This window comes from Knufia obscura, assembly GCF_036327395.1.
Source record: "Knufia obscura strain CCFEE 5817 isolate CBS 148926 chromosome Unknown scaffold_2, whole genome shotgun sequence".
Classification (NCBI taxonomy): Eukaryota; Fungi; Ascomycota; class Eurotiomycetes; order Chaetothyriales; family Trichomeriaceae; genus Knufia; species Knufia obscura.
Window position 1 is genome coordinate 3,178,328 of NW_027042688.1, and position 15,940 is coordinate 3,194,267.

At 51.7% G+C, this 15,940-nt stretch overlaps 9 protein-coding genes across 9 annotated transcripts; 5 read left to right on the plus strand and 4 right to left on the minus strand.

Annotated features, from left to right (window-relative positions):
* Positions 1–193: 193 nt before the first annotated feature.
* On the plus strand, positions 194–535 carry PMZ80_003023 (uncharacterized protein; the record flags this gene model as incomplete). Its single annotated transcript, XM_064871452.1, has 2 exons — positions 194–198; positions 220–535. 2 exons carry the CDS (start codon positions 194–196, stop codon positions 533–535), a joined length of 321 nt encoding a protein of 106 aa, XP_064733905.1.
* Positions 536–2,408: 1,873 nt separating this feature from the next.
* PMZ80_003024 (uncharacterized protein) lies at positions 2,409–3,719 on the plus strand (the record flags this gene model as incomplete). The annotated part of the gene is made up of 1 exon (XM_064871453.1): positions 2,409–3,719. The coding sequence occupies one exon, from the start codon at positions 2,409–2,411 to the stop codon at positions 3,717–3,719; it is 1,311 nt and encodes a 436-aa protein (XP_064733906.1).
* A 332-nt stretch (positions 3,720–4,051) lies between these two features.
* On the minus strand, positions 4,052–5,090 carry PMZ80_003025 (uncharacterized protein; the record flags this gene model as incomplete). The annotated part of the gene is made up of 2 exons (XM_064871454.1): positions 4,052–4,792; positions 4,872–5,090. 2 exons carry the CDS (start codon positions 5,088–5,090, stop codon positions 4,052–4,054), a joined length of 960 nt encoding a protein of 319 aa, XP_064733907.1.
* Positions 5,091–6,247: 1,157 nt separating this feature from the next.
* Positions 6,248–6,727, plus strand: PMZ80_003026 (uncharacterized protein; the record flags this gene model as incomplete). The annotated part of the gene is made up of 1 exon (XM_064871455.1): positions 6,248–6,727. One exon carries the CDS (start codon positions 6,248–6,250, stop codon positions 6,725–6,727), a length of 480 nt encoding a protein of 159 aa, XP_064733908.1.
* A 1,748-nt stretch (positions 6,728–8,475) lies between these two features.
* On the minus strand, positions 8,476–9,387 carry PMZ80_003027 (uncharacterized protein; the record flags this gene model as incomplete). The annotated part of the gene is made up of 2 exons (XM_064871456.1): positions 8,476–9,060; positions 9,130–9,387. 2 exons carry the CDS (start codon positions 9,385–9,387, stop codon positions 8,476–8,478), a joined length of 843 nt encoding a protein of 280 aa, XP_064733909.1.
* A 1,066-nt stretch (positions 9,388–10,453) lies between these two features.
* PMZ80_003028 (uncharacterized protein) lies at positions 10,454–11,005 on the minus strand (the record flags this gene model as incomplete). Its single annotated transcript, XM_064871457.1, has 1 exon — positions 10,454–11,005. One exon carries the CDS (start codon positions 11,003–11,005, stop codon positions 10,454–10,456), a length of 552 nt encoding a protein of 183 aa, XP_064733910.1.
* Positions 11,006–11,464: 459 nt separating this feature from the next.
* PMZ80_003029 (uncharacterized protein) lies at positions 11,465–12,420 on the plus strand (the record flags this gene model as incomplete). Its single annotated transcript, XM_064871458.1, has 2 exons — positions 11,465–11,530; positions 11,575–12,420. 2 exons carry the CDS (start codon positions 11,465–11,467, stop codon positions 12,418–12,420), a joined length of 912 nt encoding a protein of 303 aa, XP_064733911.1.
* Positions 12,421–13,695: 1,275 nt separating this feature from the next.
* On the plus strand, positions 13,696–14,799 carry PMZ80_003030 (uncharacterized protein; the record flags this gene model as incomplete). Its single annotated transcript, XM_064871459.1, has 1 exon — positions 13,696–14,799. One exon carries the CDS (start codon positions 13,696–13,698, stop codon positions 14,797–14,799), a length of 1,104 nt encoding a protein of 367 aa, XP_064733912.1.
* A 177-nt stretch (positions 14,800–14,976) lies between these two features.
* PMZ80_003031 (uncharacterized protein) lies at positions 14,977–15,618 on the minus strand (the record flags this gene model as incomplete). The annotated part of the gene is made up of 1 exon (XM_064871460.1): positions 14,977–15,618. One exon carries the CDS (start codon positions 15,616–15,618, stop codon positions 14,977–14,979), a length of 642 nt encoding a protein of 213 aa, XP_064733913.1.
* Between the last annotated feature and the right edge of the window lie 322 nt (positions 15,619–15,940).

Below are 15,940 nucleotides of genomic sequence, written 5' to 3' on the forward strand. Positions count from 1 at the left end.
CAGATTGGCGGAAGAGCTGTTCCCAAGAAATTCCGAGCTCTGGCACTGTACCTGAATCGATCTCATCGTCGCGCAACCACACCACATTAGTCCATTCATTCACGTTGTCGTCGATTGTGTCGAATTCCTCCTGTCGACGACCTGCCGCCCAGTCGTGTTATTGATCGCCTGACCACCTAGGACTTCTGCCATCATGTCGTCCTCGCGAGTAGTTATCAGACAGTCACGAAACCTCCTGCGCCGACCTCAGTTCCGGAATGCCTCGTCAACCACCGAGAAGGCTAGCGAGGTAGCTGGTTCAGCAAAAGAGAAGGCCAGCCAAGCAGCTGATTCAGCAAAAGGATCTGTTCAGTCAGGTACCTCGAAAGCTTCAGAGGGTCTGACTAGAGTCTCGAGCTCTGCTGGCTCGTCCATCTCGAATGCAGCTTCGTCCATGCAGTCTGCGCTGGGGAGGATTGGAGGTCGCACGGGCAGAGTCATCAAGTTCGTCGAGTGTAAGAGAGTCACATCTAGAATGTTGGCGAATGAGACCTAATCAGAAGGATAGCATTAATACCCCCCACGGTTTACTACGGCCGAGTCGGTCTTGAACTAGGAAGATTGATGGTCCAACACCAAAAGATGGCACCTCCGTAAGCCATTACATTCGCTTGCCTGAAGTTGATCTAACATACCCAGGTCGATATCCTCCTTCCAGTCCATGTTCCAACCAGTCACCAACGTTATACGAAATCCAAGGTCTATCACAAGTGCAGTCCCAGCTGGTTCAGGCCAGCAACTTCTGAGCCAGGCCCGGAACACAAGCGGCTTGCAGATGGCCAGATATGCCATAGTACTTGCTCAAATTCTTGGTTTCTTCACAGTAGGAGAGATGATCGGAAGGATGAAGGTGGTCGGTTACCACGGGGAGCCACATCACGAGGGCGAACACTAGCAAGCTATTGCATCCGTTCTAGCTTCGCTGGTGAGAAGAGCTCGTGGACCCTTTGGCGTTCTCCGGTAACACAGATGAACAATGTACTCATAGACCTGGTTGGGTGTGTTGAGCATGGAAAAGCAGAATTTCGAATGCATATATCCATATTCAATACACACGTCAGGCAGGTATACGGCTCGATTTGTTCATTTGCCCAAGCCTCTTCTGAAAAGGCCACAGGATTTCAGCATGGCATGCACTGTTTTCACTTGTACCGGAGGCTTGATGCTATCACAATATCCGCGACAGAGTGTCTGCCCGCCACATTGAAGGGGGATGCTACTTTTCACGAATATACCGCTGACCGAGCAGCACACAGATTTCCTCGAGGAGCTCACCAAATGGAATGTGCATCTTGAGTCTTAGGCAATGCTAAGGGGTCCTCAATTCCATCTTCTCGAATACTGTAAAGACCAGCCATTTGGTTTTGCATGCTGCTGCTAACATTGTCTGGGATACTCCTGTTCCGCCCGCCAAACTTCTTATCCTAATAACACATTCTTTAATACTTGTATGACAGCAGGTCACGACTTCCGCATATCCCACCCGCAGCAAAAGCGTCAAAGTAGAGGTCATTTCCAGTAGTGCTTACAAGGCACACCCCGGAAATTCACAATGAGCGGTCCTCACCAAAACCTGCCCGCACAATTCAGGCAAGTTTGGCGTGACGACCCGATCACGTTGAATTTCCGGGGTGTGCAAGGCTACCGAAAATCCTTGGCATCAGGACGCGCCTTCCTCCCAGGAAAATTATACAACCGCTGCTTGCTGTTCTGCTAATTTTGTAAAAATCTCATGTTATTTTCCAGAAACTGCTGCTCGGGTCGCCCGTTCTACGTCCATGTCCTGCTTGAAGGTCGGTCCACCGTGTTGTTGACCGAAGTTATCGCAGACCGAATCTGCGTTCTTCACCTCGATGACTAAGATGCCGTGAAGACATGGTTCCAATCTACCATATTCTGGTTACGGCTAGCGCAAAGCTGAAACGACGACACCGCCAGGGTCTCGAAGTCCTTTTCGAATTGACAACACGAACAAGACCACCAGAAACCATTTCGGAAGGAAATCTACTACGCTGGTTGGCTCAGATCACTCGTCACATCGCTTCGTGCTTTATGGACCGTATCGCTGTCAGATCATGGTCCTAATACGGTAAGAATTTCGGCTACCACTATGTTTCGTTTAGAGACCTATCCAGGTTGGCAAGTTCCACGGATACGAAGCCTGACTATAAGACGAATATATGCCGCTCATATCTCTGGCAGTGCAACCCAAGCAGCAGTACGTTCAAGTTCGTCGTTTTTGTTATTGTTCTTTGCCGGCAGTCATTCCTTCTTGAGTTCTGGTAACTCGTCCATTCATTTTTGCATTCCGTGTCTAGCACAACACCCCACTCTTTCATCACGATAACCTACTCCGACAAAGAAACAAGATGTCTCTAATCAGCATGAGCCTTGTTCCGCTCCTTCTCACTGCCACGCTCTCCTCCCTGGCTTCCGCCCACATTGCCGCTTTCGCTTCTGGAATGTACTGCCGCGACGGCCTCTCAGGCGACAACTCCAACAGCAACGACCCCATAGCACCTCTATATCAGCTATCTAAGACGGACTTCTGGTTCCAGCACGACCGGGGTTGTGATGCACGGCCACCACCGGAAGGCGAATTTCTCGAGCTTCCAGCCGGCGGCAGCTTCACTGTCCAACTTGCTAGCAACCAAGCCTTCACCGACCTCAGCTACAATGGCGAGAAGGTAACTCAATGGCCTGATGGTGGTGACCACCCAGACGACTGGCATGGAGAATGGGACGGTGCGGAATGTCTGCCAGGTGGAGGCTACATGCATACGCAGAACGAAAGCATGGCTCAGGGAACTGCATTTGCTGTTGCATATGAGAACGACTTGAACAAGATCACCATGGAGGATCTGGTCGTTTTCTCGGTCCTTGCGCACTCACCGTGGCACACCTCTGCTACCTACCAGGTTCCAGCAGAGCTTCAAGCTTGTCCAGAAGGTGGATGTACATGTGCCTGGCTTTGGGTGCCAAAAGGCTGTGGTCAGGCAAATATGTATATGCAGCCTTACTCGTGCAATGTTACCAACGTGGACGAGAGCGTTGCTAAACCTCTGGCAAAAGCGCAACCGGCGAAGTGGTGCAAGAACGATAGTGCTACTTGTCTCGAAGGTGCAAAGCAGATGATTGTGTTCAACTCGCTGGAAGACGACAATGTTCAAGGTGTCCCACAATTCGAGACGCCTGTCTACAATGAAGCTTGTGGCTTCAAGGCTGGCGCTCAGGAGGACATCTTTCTCGGCTCTACAAAACCGTCCGACACAACCACTACTTCCAGTACCTCGGAGTCATCGTCAGCAAGCGTCTCCTTGACAGCCATCTCGAGTCTTAGCACTGGTGTTCACCACGCCTCAAGCTCCGTAACTGATACAACAACCACAAGTCACGCTTCATCCAACTCGAGCATGAGTTTTACCATTCTGCCCCTCTCGACGTCATCTGCGAGTCGAATCTCTTCGATATCAAGCACAAGCCACGCCGTTCTCCCTTCCTTGAGTCCTTCCACCAGGCTCATCGACGGCGAATGCACCGCTTTAACTTCAGTTGTCACCGTCACCGTGACCTCAACATCAGTGGTAACATCCCTCCCAAATATCAGCTCCAATAGCACTGTCGTCCACAATGCCACAACACCAGCAATGCACAGCAGATGGCAGCAGTGGAAGGCATGAGGTGGTTGTCTGAAGGCGCGCGGTGTAATGGAGCGTCAGCACCAAGGTCCAATACCATCATAGAATCTTCTGGTCGTAACAACGAAATATGTCCTGCACTACAGTACGTTCGGGGGACAGACGATTCCATGCAATGACTAACCATTAATCCTACCTACCTACATATCTGATCTATCTAGTCCGTACCTCCATTACCTTGCCCAGACTTCCATGCAAGTAGTTGCTTAACCCCCATGCGCACTTCGCTTATCCACCCACGGGCACTTCCACTGACATTGACCCTACCAGCTTCCCCACTAGCAAGTGTCCAGCTAAGCCCCATCACCTCACCCTCAGTCCGTCGAAACATGCGTCGCCGCGGCCTCCGCGCTCTCCCTGGACGCGCGGTCCTTCACCGCAGCTTTTATCATACTAACATGTTCCTCCTTATCAGATCTAGCCTCGACTGGTTCATCCCGAGGGACATGCGTCGGCGTCGCCGAGCCCTTCGCAGCCGACCATATCTTGCTGATATTGTTACTCGCTTTCTGCTGCTGAGCGGCCATCTTACTAGCGATTTCTGCCACGCCACCCCTGGCCTCGAGTGGTTCGTCTCGAGGGACATTAGTCGGTTTAGGCTTAGCTTTCTTGGTCTTCACTTTGATATCAAAGGGATCAATCAAATTGTCAGTGCCTTGTTCGTCTCGAGGGACATGCGCGGATTCCGTTGGCCGTGGCTCGCCCTCGCTGTACTTCTTTGCGGCCATCTTGGCGGCAAGTTCCTCGACGAGACCTCGAGCAGCATGTGTTGCGCTCGGAATAGCACTCGGTGTCCCAGTAGCCGTCACACCCTTGTCGTGGACCTCAGCAGCGGGTCCGCATCTCCAGCTGCCTAGGGTCACCTTTCCGTTGGAAGGTTGGGACTCGGTGGTGTTCACGATTGTGCAGAGGCCGTCGTCCCAGCCGAGACGAACGCATTCACTGTAGGCGTTGTCTGCGCCAGGTTTGACGGTGCAGAGGCCGTCGGTGAAGAGTTGGCAGCCGGTGTTTAGCTTGCCGTTGGCATCGAGGGACCCTGGTGCGGAGCGTGCGATCTGATGATGTTAGTATTGAGCGTCTTGAGGAAAGAGCAGAGACAGGGAACAGGAGGAAGGTGTTGGCAATGAGACTTACGGTGACCTGACTCAATGTGAGGGTCTTGCCTGGTGCGTTTGGGACCGAGTCCCGCTTGCAGGCATTGTCGAAGGTGGTGGAGCTTGTGATGCAGTCTGCGTCTGTGGTGCCACCGTTGAAGCAGAAGGTTAGCTTTGCGTCAGGTGAAGCCTGGGCGTAGGTTTGGGGAAGGAAGCCGATGGCTGTGGTGAGGAGGAGTGCGATGTTAGTGGAATGCATAGTTGTGGTTGTGAACGGTAATTAGTAGCTGCTTGGGCTGCTAGGTAGGAAGTATCAGAGCAGTGGGAAACAGAAGACTTGGGGAATTGTGCAGACTTGTCTTCTAATGAAGGTGCTGCTTATTAGCTATATGACGTGAAGTTCGCAAACATGCCGTTAGCGGAGGAGTTCTTTGTTCCTGCATGGTCGGGGCGATATTGCACGATCATGGTCGCCAGACTCTTTGTCAGCGGCTGGTGCTTGAAAGGATGTTTCGCTGCGAGTTGCTGTGAATGGTAAGGATGACCGCTGAATGGCATCTTGGACCACATAATGGCGTTCGTGAGCAGGTGGAATTTGGATAAGGAGTAAAGCGAGCTCGAGGAGGACCTGGTCGGAGTGGGGCCCTGGCTACGTTAAAAGCATAGTTTGCACAAAGTATCATTACTTCACGGATGTCTTCACGGTGAGCACGACTTTTGGCAACAGGACTAAGCATGATACAATCTCGTGTAGTAGGAGCGAGGAAGGACATCTTTACATACCATTGCGGGGCTGACGATCTAACTGCGTTATTGGCATCTATACTGAAGCCGAGACTCTTGGCATGAGATATGATCGTGAAGCCTCAAGCGCAGCAATCGACCTACCTTGCGTGCATCATCGTTCAACATGAATGTCAAATCGCCACCTGGATGTCCTTCCTCGAAGCCCGCGGCGCGTACTGTATTCTCATTGACCATAGTGACGATGATTGTGAAGGTAGCGACCTCGCATTCCTCGGGTGTCTGTTGAAGCATTGACCTTCAGAGGTCGCGATAGCCTTACCTACGTTCCAGAGTCTGATAATGGCGACTTTCAAGGCGGGCAATACAGATGGCGAAGCAACTGTGAATACGGTACTTTGACCTGATAGGTCTTCATCTCCCTTGAAGACCCTTTCCTACCTTACCTGACCTCACCAATCATGTTGCCTTTACGAGGATATTTAGCTCCTGCTGCATGCCAAGGATGAGGCTTTAGGTTGACTCGCTCGAACGACACTTGCACCTGCCCAACGACTTTCAGCCTTGCTTTCTGTCATGTACTGAGAGATCAGTAATAACGTCGTTGTCTGCTCTGTATTATCGCTAAACAATATTTGGAATTGGCTATGAGACATTTGCCCAGATATCGCGATGAGACTGATCAACACCAGGACGTACCAATTGGAGGAGTTCCACGATGAGCACCAAGTCAAGTACGCCATATTATCCCATCGAAGGGAAGACCAAGAGGTCCTTTTCAAGGATATGGCGACTGGTGTCGATCAAGATCATATCCGCAACAAGACAGGCTGGTACAAGATTCAGAAAACTTGTGAACATGCTGAGAAGGATGGGCTGCACTATGCCTGGGTTGATACCTGCTGCATTGACAAGAGCAGTAGCGCGGAGTTACAGGAGGCTATCAATTCGATGTTCCGATGGTATGCCAAGGCTGAAGTCTGCTACGCGTATCTGTCGGATGTCAGCCGCCCAGTGCGATGGTTTCCGAAAATCTTCGGTCTTGCTTCGAGAATGGCGCAAGATCTTGTCAACAGCCAATGGTTCAAGCGTGGTTGGACGTTGCAAGAACTCCTTGCACCTACGCAGGTCATTTTCTTCGATGCTGACTGAACTTGTCTCGGCGATCGTAAAACGTATGCCAACGTTATCAGTGCAATTACACACATCCCAACTGAGATCCTGGATCATGGGCTTCCCGAGCCAGCCGACAGACCTTGCATCGCCGATATCATGTCTTGGGCTGCAGGGAGGATGACCACACGTCTTGAAGATCGTGCTTACAGCCTGTTGGGCCTCTTCAACGTTAATCTGCCACTACTGTATGGAGAGGGGGAAAAAGCATTCATTAGGCTACAGGAAGAGGTTTGCGGTATTCAGACGATCAATCTATCTTTGCATGGGAACATACGACTAACTATATGTCGCCAGGTCTGTTGGCCAGGTCACCAGATTGGTTCGTAGTACAGTCTTCCGAATCACGACGGTTTATGTCACCTAATAGCTTTGCCCGGAGGCAGCCTCATGCGATCACGAACGAAGGTATATCAGTGGAGCTTGACCTCCTTCCTGTTGCGCCGCGAGTCTACATAGCGGAGTTGAACGCGACGTTTGAACATGGGTCCACAGCTTCGCGTCCGAATCCACCGTGGCCACAGAAAGCTAACATCTTGCTTCAAAGACTCGACACTCGAAACAGATATGCTAGACTGGACAGGCGCATTATCAAGGACCTCCCGAGCATCCATCACGTGGACCATGCGCATGGCCTCGGCATACCTCAGCCCCCGCCTTGCTTGACGAGACACAGTGGTTCGAGATGTCAGAAGCAATGAGCTTGAAGCATATAATGCGAGGGAGCAAGGTCAAGGCTTCCATATCCTTGATCTCATGTATGACAAGGGATATGCTTCCGAGCCTTACCACGGAATAGATCATGCTCCGGTTCAATGGTATAACCTTGATGCAACCATCCTGCGCTATGTCACGAAGAACACATCCCTACCAGAAACCATCAGTTTCGGTAGTCGCTCTTGGGCAAGGACTCGGTGGGGAACGCCTCTCTTTTCGGCCATCGCGCTTTTCGTCGATGCTGATTTCTGCCCCGGGTGCATGATACAGCTGCACCCGACCGACGGAGTCATGCAATTCCAGGGTAGTCAGCTCTGGAACATCATGCAAGGTGCGGAGGGCTGGATATCAGACCCGGAGCGCGATATGCCGAGTATACACTTACTGCGATACGAAGCCCATGTACAATTTAGCGGTGGCTTTGTTTGGCGTCGCATTGGCCAGTCTAGGCTCGCTTTTAAGTTCACACTCGCTGCTCGAGACCTGAGTAAGACCGACAAGGTGTCGCTGTATCTGCGATTGCCTACTGCGGAGTGGGCTTGTGTGGAAATGTCAATCGGCCGCTCGGATCCAATGCAGCGATGGGGTTTCCGGTGCATTGTCAGAGAGACGGAGAATCCAACCGCCGGTATGCCAATGTGGCGACGCTGGTAAAGGCGCTATCATTGGCAGAGTAAGAGGTGGCAAGCAAAATTGAGGATAGGCAGCTCTCTTTGACCTGTCTTTGTCATATCCATACACGCGTGTCTCAAGAGTCAAGAGCTTCATGTTGGCCGAATCGGCACGATTCCCATGCAAGGGTCACAAAGGGGGACAGTAGCAGCAAATTGCCAAATCAGAAGCACGGGGATCCAGGAACATTCACGGCGCATCGAAGGATATGAGCACCGTGAAGGTAATACCAGATCTCGACACGAGTTTGTACTAATCAAACAAAAAGCCTCCCGCACTATGGATGTCCTATCAATCGAATAGACGACTTAATCCTTGCCCGATCAGCTCCTAACAAACTACAAGAATGCCCATAGCGCACCCGCAGCCAACATACCCGCAACCGGCAGCTCCCTTGGCGTCGCGGCACCTGTAAACGTAGCGATACTCGCCGCCGCACCACTTCCACTAATCGCCGCCGCGCTCGTCACAGTCCCCGCAAGACTCGGTCCAGCCGCGCTTGCCGTCGCAGCAGGCGGCGTAACGGTACTGGCGCTCGCACCCCCACCAAACGTCGCACTGGCACTGGCACTGCCGGCACTCGCACTTGCACTCCCCGCAGGTGGCGCAGGCGCCCCAGCAGCAGGTGGAGGTGGAACCGGCAACTTCGCCGCCGCCTCCTTATACTTCTCCAACGTCTTATCCGTGCTCGACTCGTTAACATTAATCACCATGCTCATCCCCTTCTGACAATGCGGCATCTGCCCACAGAAGATCCAGATGGGTTTCGTGTCGTTCACGATGAGATTGTAGACTGGTCTGAATTGTGCGTCGGGTGTGACGGGGACGAAGCCTGATTTCTGGCCGGGGCGCTCGGGAGTGGACATGTTTGCTGGCATGGGCTTGCAGGGCTCTGCGAAGGTTGATTCTGTTATTGTGTGGTTCTGCGGGTAGTGTTAGTACGTGTGTGTATGCATGGGTGAGAGAAGGGAGTGGTTGTGGACATGACATACCTTTGGGTAGAACTGGAACTGGACGACTGAACCGACTTCGGCCTTGACGTTTTCGGGGAAGAATTTGAGGCTGCCGTTTGTGTCGCCGACTGTGACGATTTGGACCATGCGTTCAGAGCCTGCTGCTGCTGGGGAGCTTGAGTGATCTGTTCGAAGGACGAGGCCTGGGTTGACGGGGAAGTTGCCTGTGGATATGTCTGTGCATGATGCTAGGTATGTGAGGGAGAGTGTTGTTGCTACTGTGTTGATGATGTGCATCTTGGATAGTGGCCGTAAGTGGCTGTCTGGTGCTTGTTTTCGTGGATGTGAGTCTGAGTCTCAACCTTGATGGCTTCAAGCGCAATGTGTTGTGTTTGTTGTCAAATTTTGTCTGAAAAGAGCGACCAGCGCAATGCGGGATTAGTTGGTCCAGTGCTGGAAGCAGTAGAAAGCAATGCTCAGTGATCGACTCCCAGCCGAAGGAGTGTGTAGATGCAGAAAGATTGGACTTGATCAGATAGTACAACAAAGATGATCAGGCAGGAGGATTCAAGATGGGACATTCAGCATAAGTAGAGCGCGCTTCCTCCTTTGATTTTACTATTACCATGGGCATGGCACTGCTTGAGTATCATGAGCATAATTCGGGAGGTCCAAGCCACAAGAAGACGTGGTTGTCGGCGTTGCTAAAAGAATAGAGTTGTTCGAGAAATGTATGAGAAGGTGTCTCATCGTGACCAAAATGGGCAACAACGTTCATGCGAGACCGAGAACGTTTCTCAAACTGTGAGGCTGGCAAGCATCAACATGGCGGCAAGACAGCCGAAGTCTGGCCAGCAACGTTGCTACCTCAAAGCGACAAACATGATGCAGGCAAATGTATGAGGTTGTGTAGCGAAGTGCCAAAGTGTAGCAGAAGTCGTTCTCCTCTTTGGTCTGATTGGGTTAGCGCCATTTTGCCAAACTTGAAAAGTTTCAGGTCTTCGTATCGGTCAGCGCAACGCTCGAGATACGAGCCAGGACAGAAGAGTCGCTTTGTGAGGATGGGCATGTACCTAGGTAGTCTGCATAGCCTTGAGGAGAAGAGAACCGATGAATGCCTTCAATATCTGTACGACGTTGTGGTTCGACAATATCTTCTTGTAGTACACAGAACCTGATAGCAGCATTTCTATTGCCAGATGAGCTGCTCGAACGGCTAACCAGACCAGAAATAAAAAGACAAGTGCTTGATGCGAGATGCACCTTCGCTTGTTAGAATATCGGGAAGATCGAGACGATCTTACCCATCGTCTCCCATAACGCCTAGAGAAAGTTGAGAGCTGATTCTAGTCAGATCATCCAACTAGGAGACAGTGTAACCAGTGACAGGAGTCATAAAGTTCCAGTTGCCAGGCGGTAGATTGGCAGCCTCGGCGTCCCCAAAAGACGGAGGAGCTCTTGGGCTCTGGGATAGCTCTGGATCAAGGTCATCCTCTGGTCTTCTCTTCTTCGGCCGTCCTCGAGGTTTGATCGAATTGGGCGGGTCCCAAACGTATTCTTCCTTCAAGACCATCGACACATTCGGGTCGTAACCTCTTTCCCTCGCAAGCCTCCTCAGGCCAACGATGATCTTTGGATCCATGCCCGTGACCTCTTGTATGCGCTCAGTCGAGACATGAGCCTCTGCTAATGCCAGCGCTTGAATGCGCACGGCTGTAGAATGTTCTCCCATCCTGAGAATCTTTGGCGGTTTTGGCTCGCCGAATGCTTGTAGCACTTTCGAGTTCTTGAAGAAGCCAGCTGGATCAGCTGCTTGCCTGGTGATACTGTTCTCGATCCCCGATTCCTTCATAGCATCAAGGTATTGTTCGCAGGTCAGGAGGTGAGCCCTTTGGCGAGACGTATGCTGCGCCATCTCCCGAGTACAGTACTTGCATCGTACTTGGGCCAATTTCTAGCACTTCATGGTTAGCTTGACTACGCTCACATTTGGGCGCGTTCGTATCCATCGTAGCAGTGATATTGCTCCTGTTACTGTGCGGCATCATCGTAAAGGTCAAACACACCTGACCAGAGTCGGGATCTTGAGCAATGATGTCCCATGCTGAATGTGTTTCAGTATCTCCAGGAGAGGTCTTGTAACCTCCAGAGCCCGGACCTCCCATATTGATCTCGATTGGATTATTGTTGTAATGCAGCCTTTTCTTTCGGTATCGCTGTGATGGAATTACCAGCCCTCTGCGTCTGACCAGTTTTCTCCCTCGCGCCTTCCCCTTTTGGGCCACGCGTAAATAATCGGCAAGGACGCGTCGCGGTCAAGTGTCGTCGTCTAGGTAAGCGACGACAACGACCATTTCATGGCTATACTGCAATGATGGATGCAGACTCATCACAAGCGGCCACAGCGCTGCTGACTGAGCATTTGCAATATACCCCTTTGGTGAGCATATCCTTCTTTGTTTGCAACGACGCTGACCTTTACAGTCGCTCATAGACGACATTATCGACTCTGTCAACAACTTCGTCTACCAAGGTGTCGGTAGTCTTGAAACTGGCTTGCAATCGACAGCACCAGAGAGGCTTGGTTTCAAAGCTACAAAAGCTGCTGAGGGTGCTGACGTGCCAGAGACTGATTACTCGGCAGCTAAGCAGGAAATAGAGGAAGGCTTGCACAAACTTGAAACTCTCCTCAGCTCGACCGTCGACAAGAACTTCGACAAATTCGAGATATACGTGCTAAGAAATATCTTATCAATCTCATCAGACCTTGCAAATTGGATTCGGCTCAGCCACTATGAAGGTATCACGCATCCACCTCCAGAGAATGTACCGTCTCCAGACGACATACAGCAGTTACGTCGGAAGCTCGCTTCGTCTCGGCATGTATCGAGAGCTTTGACAACCGAACACTCTCGCAATGAAGCGGTTCTAAGTCAGCTGCGAAGCATGCTGAATTCAAAATCAGAAGATGATTCACTGCCAAACCTGTCCTTCTTGACCAGCAGTTCAGCCCAGCAGGTCTTCTCTGGTCATCAGCCTCTGACCACAAATACCAAATTCGCACTATCCCAACTTCCAGCCCTGAAGTCCACTCTTGTTGACCTGAAAGATAAGCTGGCGTCATTGAAGGATGTCCAGCTTACAATGGATACGGCCAAAGATGAGCTAAAGGAAGAGCGACGACAGTATATCGAGCAGAGGACGAAGTCACATCTAGCAAGGAACGGTCAAACAGCAGCGGCAGAATCTGGACCCCTGTCTGGAAAACAAACAGATACGGCAGAAGTCGAGGCTTTGGAAAAGGCAGCAAGCATATTCAACCCTCCGTGAAGACCAGTACGTTGCTAGTCACCAGCATAATGGTAGTGCCACAAAGTTCATGTAGCTCCGCGACCCAATCCTATGGTCAAGGTTATGCTTGCCATATGAAACTCGCCTCCCTCGTCTGCACGACTGTTCGGGCGATGACAGCGACATTGACAATGCCTGGAAGGAGTAACAGAGCATACCACAACCAGCAATGGGGAACAGAATCGAGGACCGACAGTGAGTTATGACTCGCATGAGTGCATGGTCGCCCGGCAGTAGCTGTAGCACTCGACAGAAGCGAAATGAGTTGTACAAAGCTTGAGGACGACAACACACGCGAAATGTGGTCACAACAAGGTCGTTCTTGACTCAACTCGCTGAGTTTCATAGGGCTGCAGCACGCCGGTCGTTGAACGACATGCGACCACTTTCTTCCCCGGAAAACTGAACCTAGCACAATCTGCAACCTCGGACGAACAATGCAACCCTTTCTGAGCAGCACGGGACTCCGCGCTTCACGAAACAAACACATGCAGGCTGAATCCAGTGCATAAGAGCATGTATTGTCAGACCGTGACCTGCCAATCACAGCATTAGCATCGCTACAAATAGTCGGCCATTCACAGCCAGCAGCGCTGCCAAGACCTCACGCGGCTTCCTGGCGCTTAATCTCAAACACGTCTTCCACTTCTCTCCTTCATCAACAGCGTGCTCAGTTGTCTAGAAGCGCCTCCATCCTACTTGCTTGCCGCCTTCATTTCCATCAACAGAGTCACTCGGTCCGTCGCGCAGGTACCATCGACCATGGTGGCGCATCCGACTCGTCGATCAGCTTTTCTAATCCCCCACATCAACCAATCCTGTGCTTTCGTCTCTCACAAGCTCATATCGCTATCGTTAGGCTTCAAGCCTCATCTGCATGTCAGCTCATGGCGAAGAAATATCAGAACATGATGTTTCCATCAAATAGAACACTCGCCTAGTAGTGCATTCGGTCTCTTTGAATTCTTCATACACAGATCCAGGTCTTTCGTTGCTTCTACTTTCTGTCGTGTCGTTGAGCAGGTCTCTTTGTACTATAATCTCTGTTGTGTGTTTCATATTGTCACCTTGCATAGCATCTTACAAGACCAACTCGTTCTACACGACCCCTCACAACCGCACCGATCAAACATACATAGCCTGAAAGCGGTCAATTTGCTTCCACCGTTTCCCAGACATCACCTCAAACAACATCTGCCTCAAGACGTTCAGCTGCACCTCACGCCTCAAAAGCCCAATACTACACGTTGCAAGATGCCCTCCAACCGCCTCAGCAACCGCATCTCCCACTTCCGGTTCTCCCTCCGCTCGCCAATCTCACCCGTCAGTCCCAGGTTCACCAACACCAACGACCAATCCCTCTCCATCTGCCACTCCAGCCGCTCTCCCTCCCCAGATGAGAAGAACTCCACCAACATCGGCGTCCACATCGTCGACAGTGACGACCATCGAGCCCTCCCCACCCCAGGCACAGCAACATCACCCAGCCCTCCAACCCCCTGGCACGCCTCCTTCCACCGCAACGCCGCAACAACCAACCAAGAAACAACCTACCTCAAACGCACGACCCACCTCCGCTACGCCCGTCTCCTCATCTCAACCCTCCTCCTAGCCCTCGGCATAACACTCATAGCTCTAAACGCCCACATCCTCTCTCACTACCACAAAACCCATCTCTCCGCAAACTGGAACTTAAATCTCTGGCCCACGGATCTAAATCTCACGCCAACCCTGATCACCCTCGTCACCGGCGTCCTCGCCACATTCTTGTCGCTTCTCGCCATCGCCGTCAGTCTCGTTCCGGGTCCAAGTCCACGCACAAAACTGAATAACGGCGCATTCACGCTTCTCACTGGTATCACCGCCCCCCTGTCGTTAATTAGCATCATCGTGTCCGGTGCGCTTTCTCCCCATGCCATATTCGGCACTTTCGTCTCAAGCACAATCACAAGTCTCGTTACCACGACAGGGCCGAGTCATACCATTGGTCTGACGCCTAATGGCGCCGGTGGTAGTCCCAAGGCGGAGACGATCCAGAGTTTTACCTGTGCAATAAGTAACACGGCGGGGAAGTTCAATGGTGATGCGGTGACGCTGGGGTTACCATCGTTGTCAAGTCCGTTGCAGTTGGTGCCGCGCGGGTTTGGGGGGTTGTGTGGGGAGAGTAAGGCTAGTGCGGCGGTGGTGATTTGTGTTGTTATCCTGGCGCTGGGTGGATTGGGTGTTGCGGGGTGGGGTTGGGTTGTGGAGAGGGGGATCAATAAGTTCAGGGCAGAGAGGGGTGTTGAGAGTTGGGAGGGGGAGGTGGGAGGGTTGCCGTATGAGGATGGGAAGAGAGGTGGGGAGTATGAGGCTTAGGGGTATTGCGTTGCAACGCGACCTACCTGGCGAGTCAAATGTGCAGATGGGCTCGGGTCTTTCACGTGATGGCGTGGCAGCTGTATGTAAGCCGAGGCGTGTACAGCAAGGAGGCATGCATGAATGGTTAATGGGACCTTGGACTTTTCTTTTGGAGACTGATCATGGTAGCTGATGTCATAACGGCACCCCGCCTGTTACGCTTGTGCCGTCTATACTCAGCACGTCTGTTCTGTTATCTACTTCTTCACTTTCATCGTTGTTGGCTGTGGAGATCTTGTCAATCCTTCCATCACGATCCCACACAAGACCAAGCTCGGGCCCTTCTTTTTGATCATCACCTGATACTTTAATCCGCTTGACATACCGCACACGATGCATAGGGATCCAGTCCTCATCACTGAAGTCCCTGATCCAATTGCTGGCCGGCATCTCCTTAATTCCTTCAAACCGCTCGAGGTAGCCGACTACATATTCGTCGATGTTGAACTTTGAGTCCCAGCGGAGTCTATGTAGAATCTCTTGAAATGGGCGGAGGCGGGGCTTGTTCAGTTCCACGGGACTATCGGTTGCTGGTTGGGGACCTTGCTCGTCTGCTTGTGGCTGTGGCTGTGATTGTGACAGTGGTTTCGAGCTTGTGTTACTAACGTGCTTCCTGCGATGATCGATAGAAGGCAATTTTGAATAGCGTTGAATTTCGGCTTCTGCTTGAGTGAGTTGTGCGGCTTCTTGGGCTTTGTCGACTTCTATTTCTGTGAGGTGCTGCTGGGCTAGGGCTCGGAGTTGGGAGAGGCGGTCTGATTGGGGTTGGTTCTCCATGGCTTATGCTTGCTGTACGTTCACTGGTTGTTGAGTTCGATACAGGCACAACTCCCAGATGTCTACGAGACCGGCCTGGCATATAAGGCTGTTCTGTTGGTGCACTCACCGAGATTGTACGAGGAGGCTGTGTAGAGCATGACTCGAGTGGAGTACAAGTACGCCGAGCTTGCCTCACTGTGATGTTTTGCTACACTTGGCATGACTCACTGGTCTTCATGGATGATGTTCAACTGCTGGGCTGCTTATGACCTTTTGGTCGATGGAATCCACTGTCGATGCCGGTGAGTCAGAGTTCTGGCAAGAGATTGAAGTGCCTAAG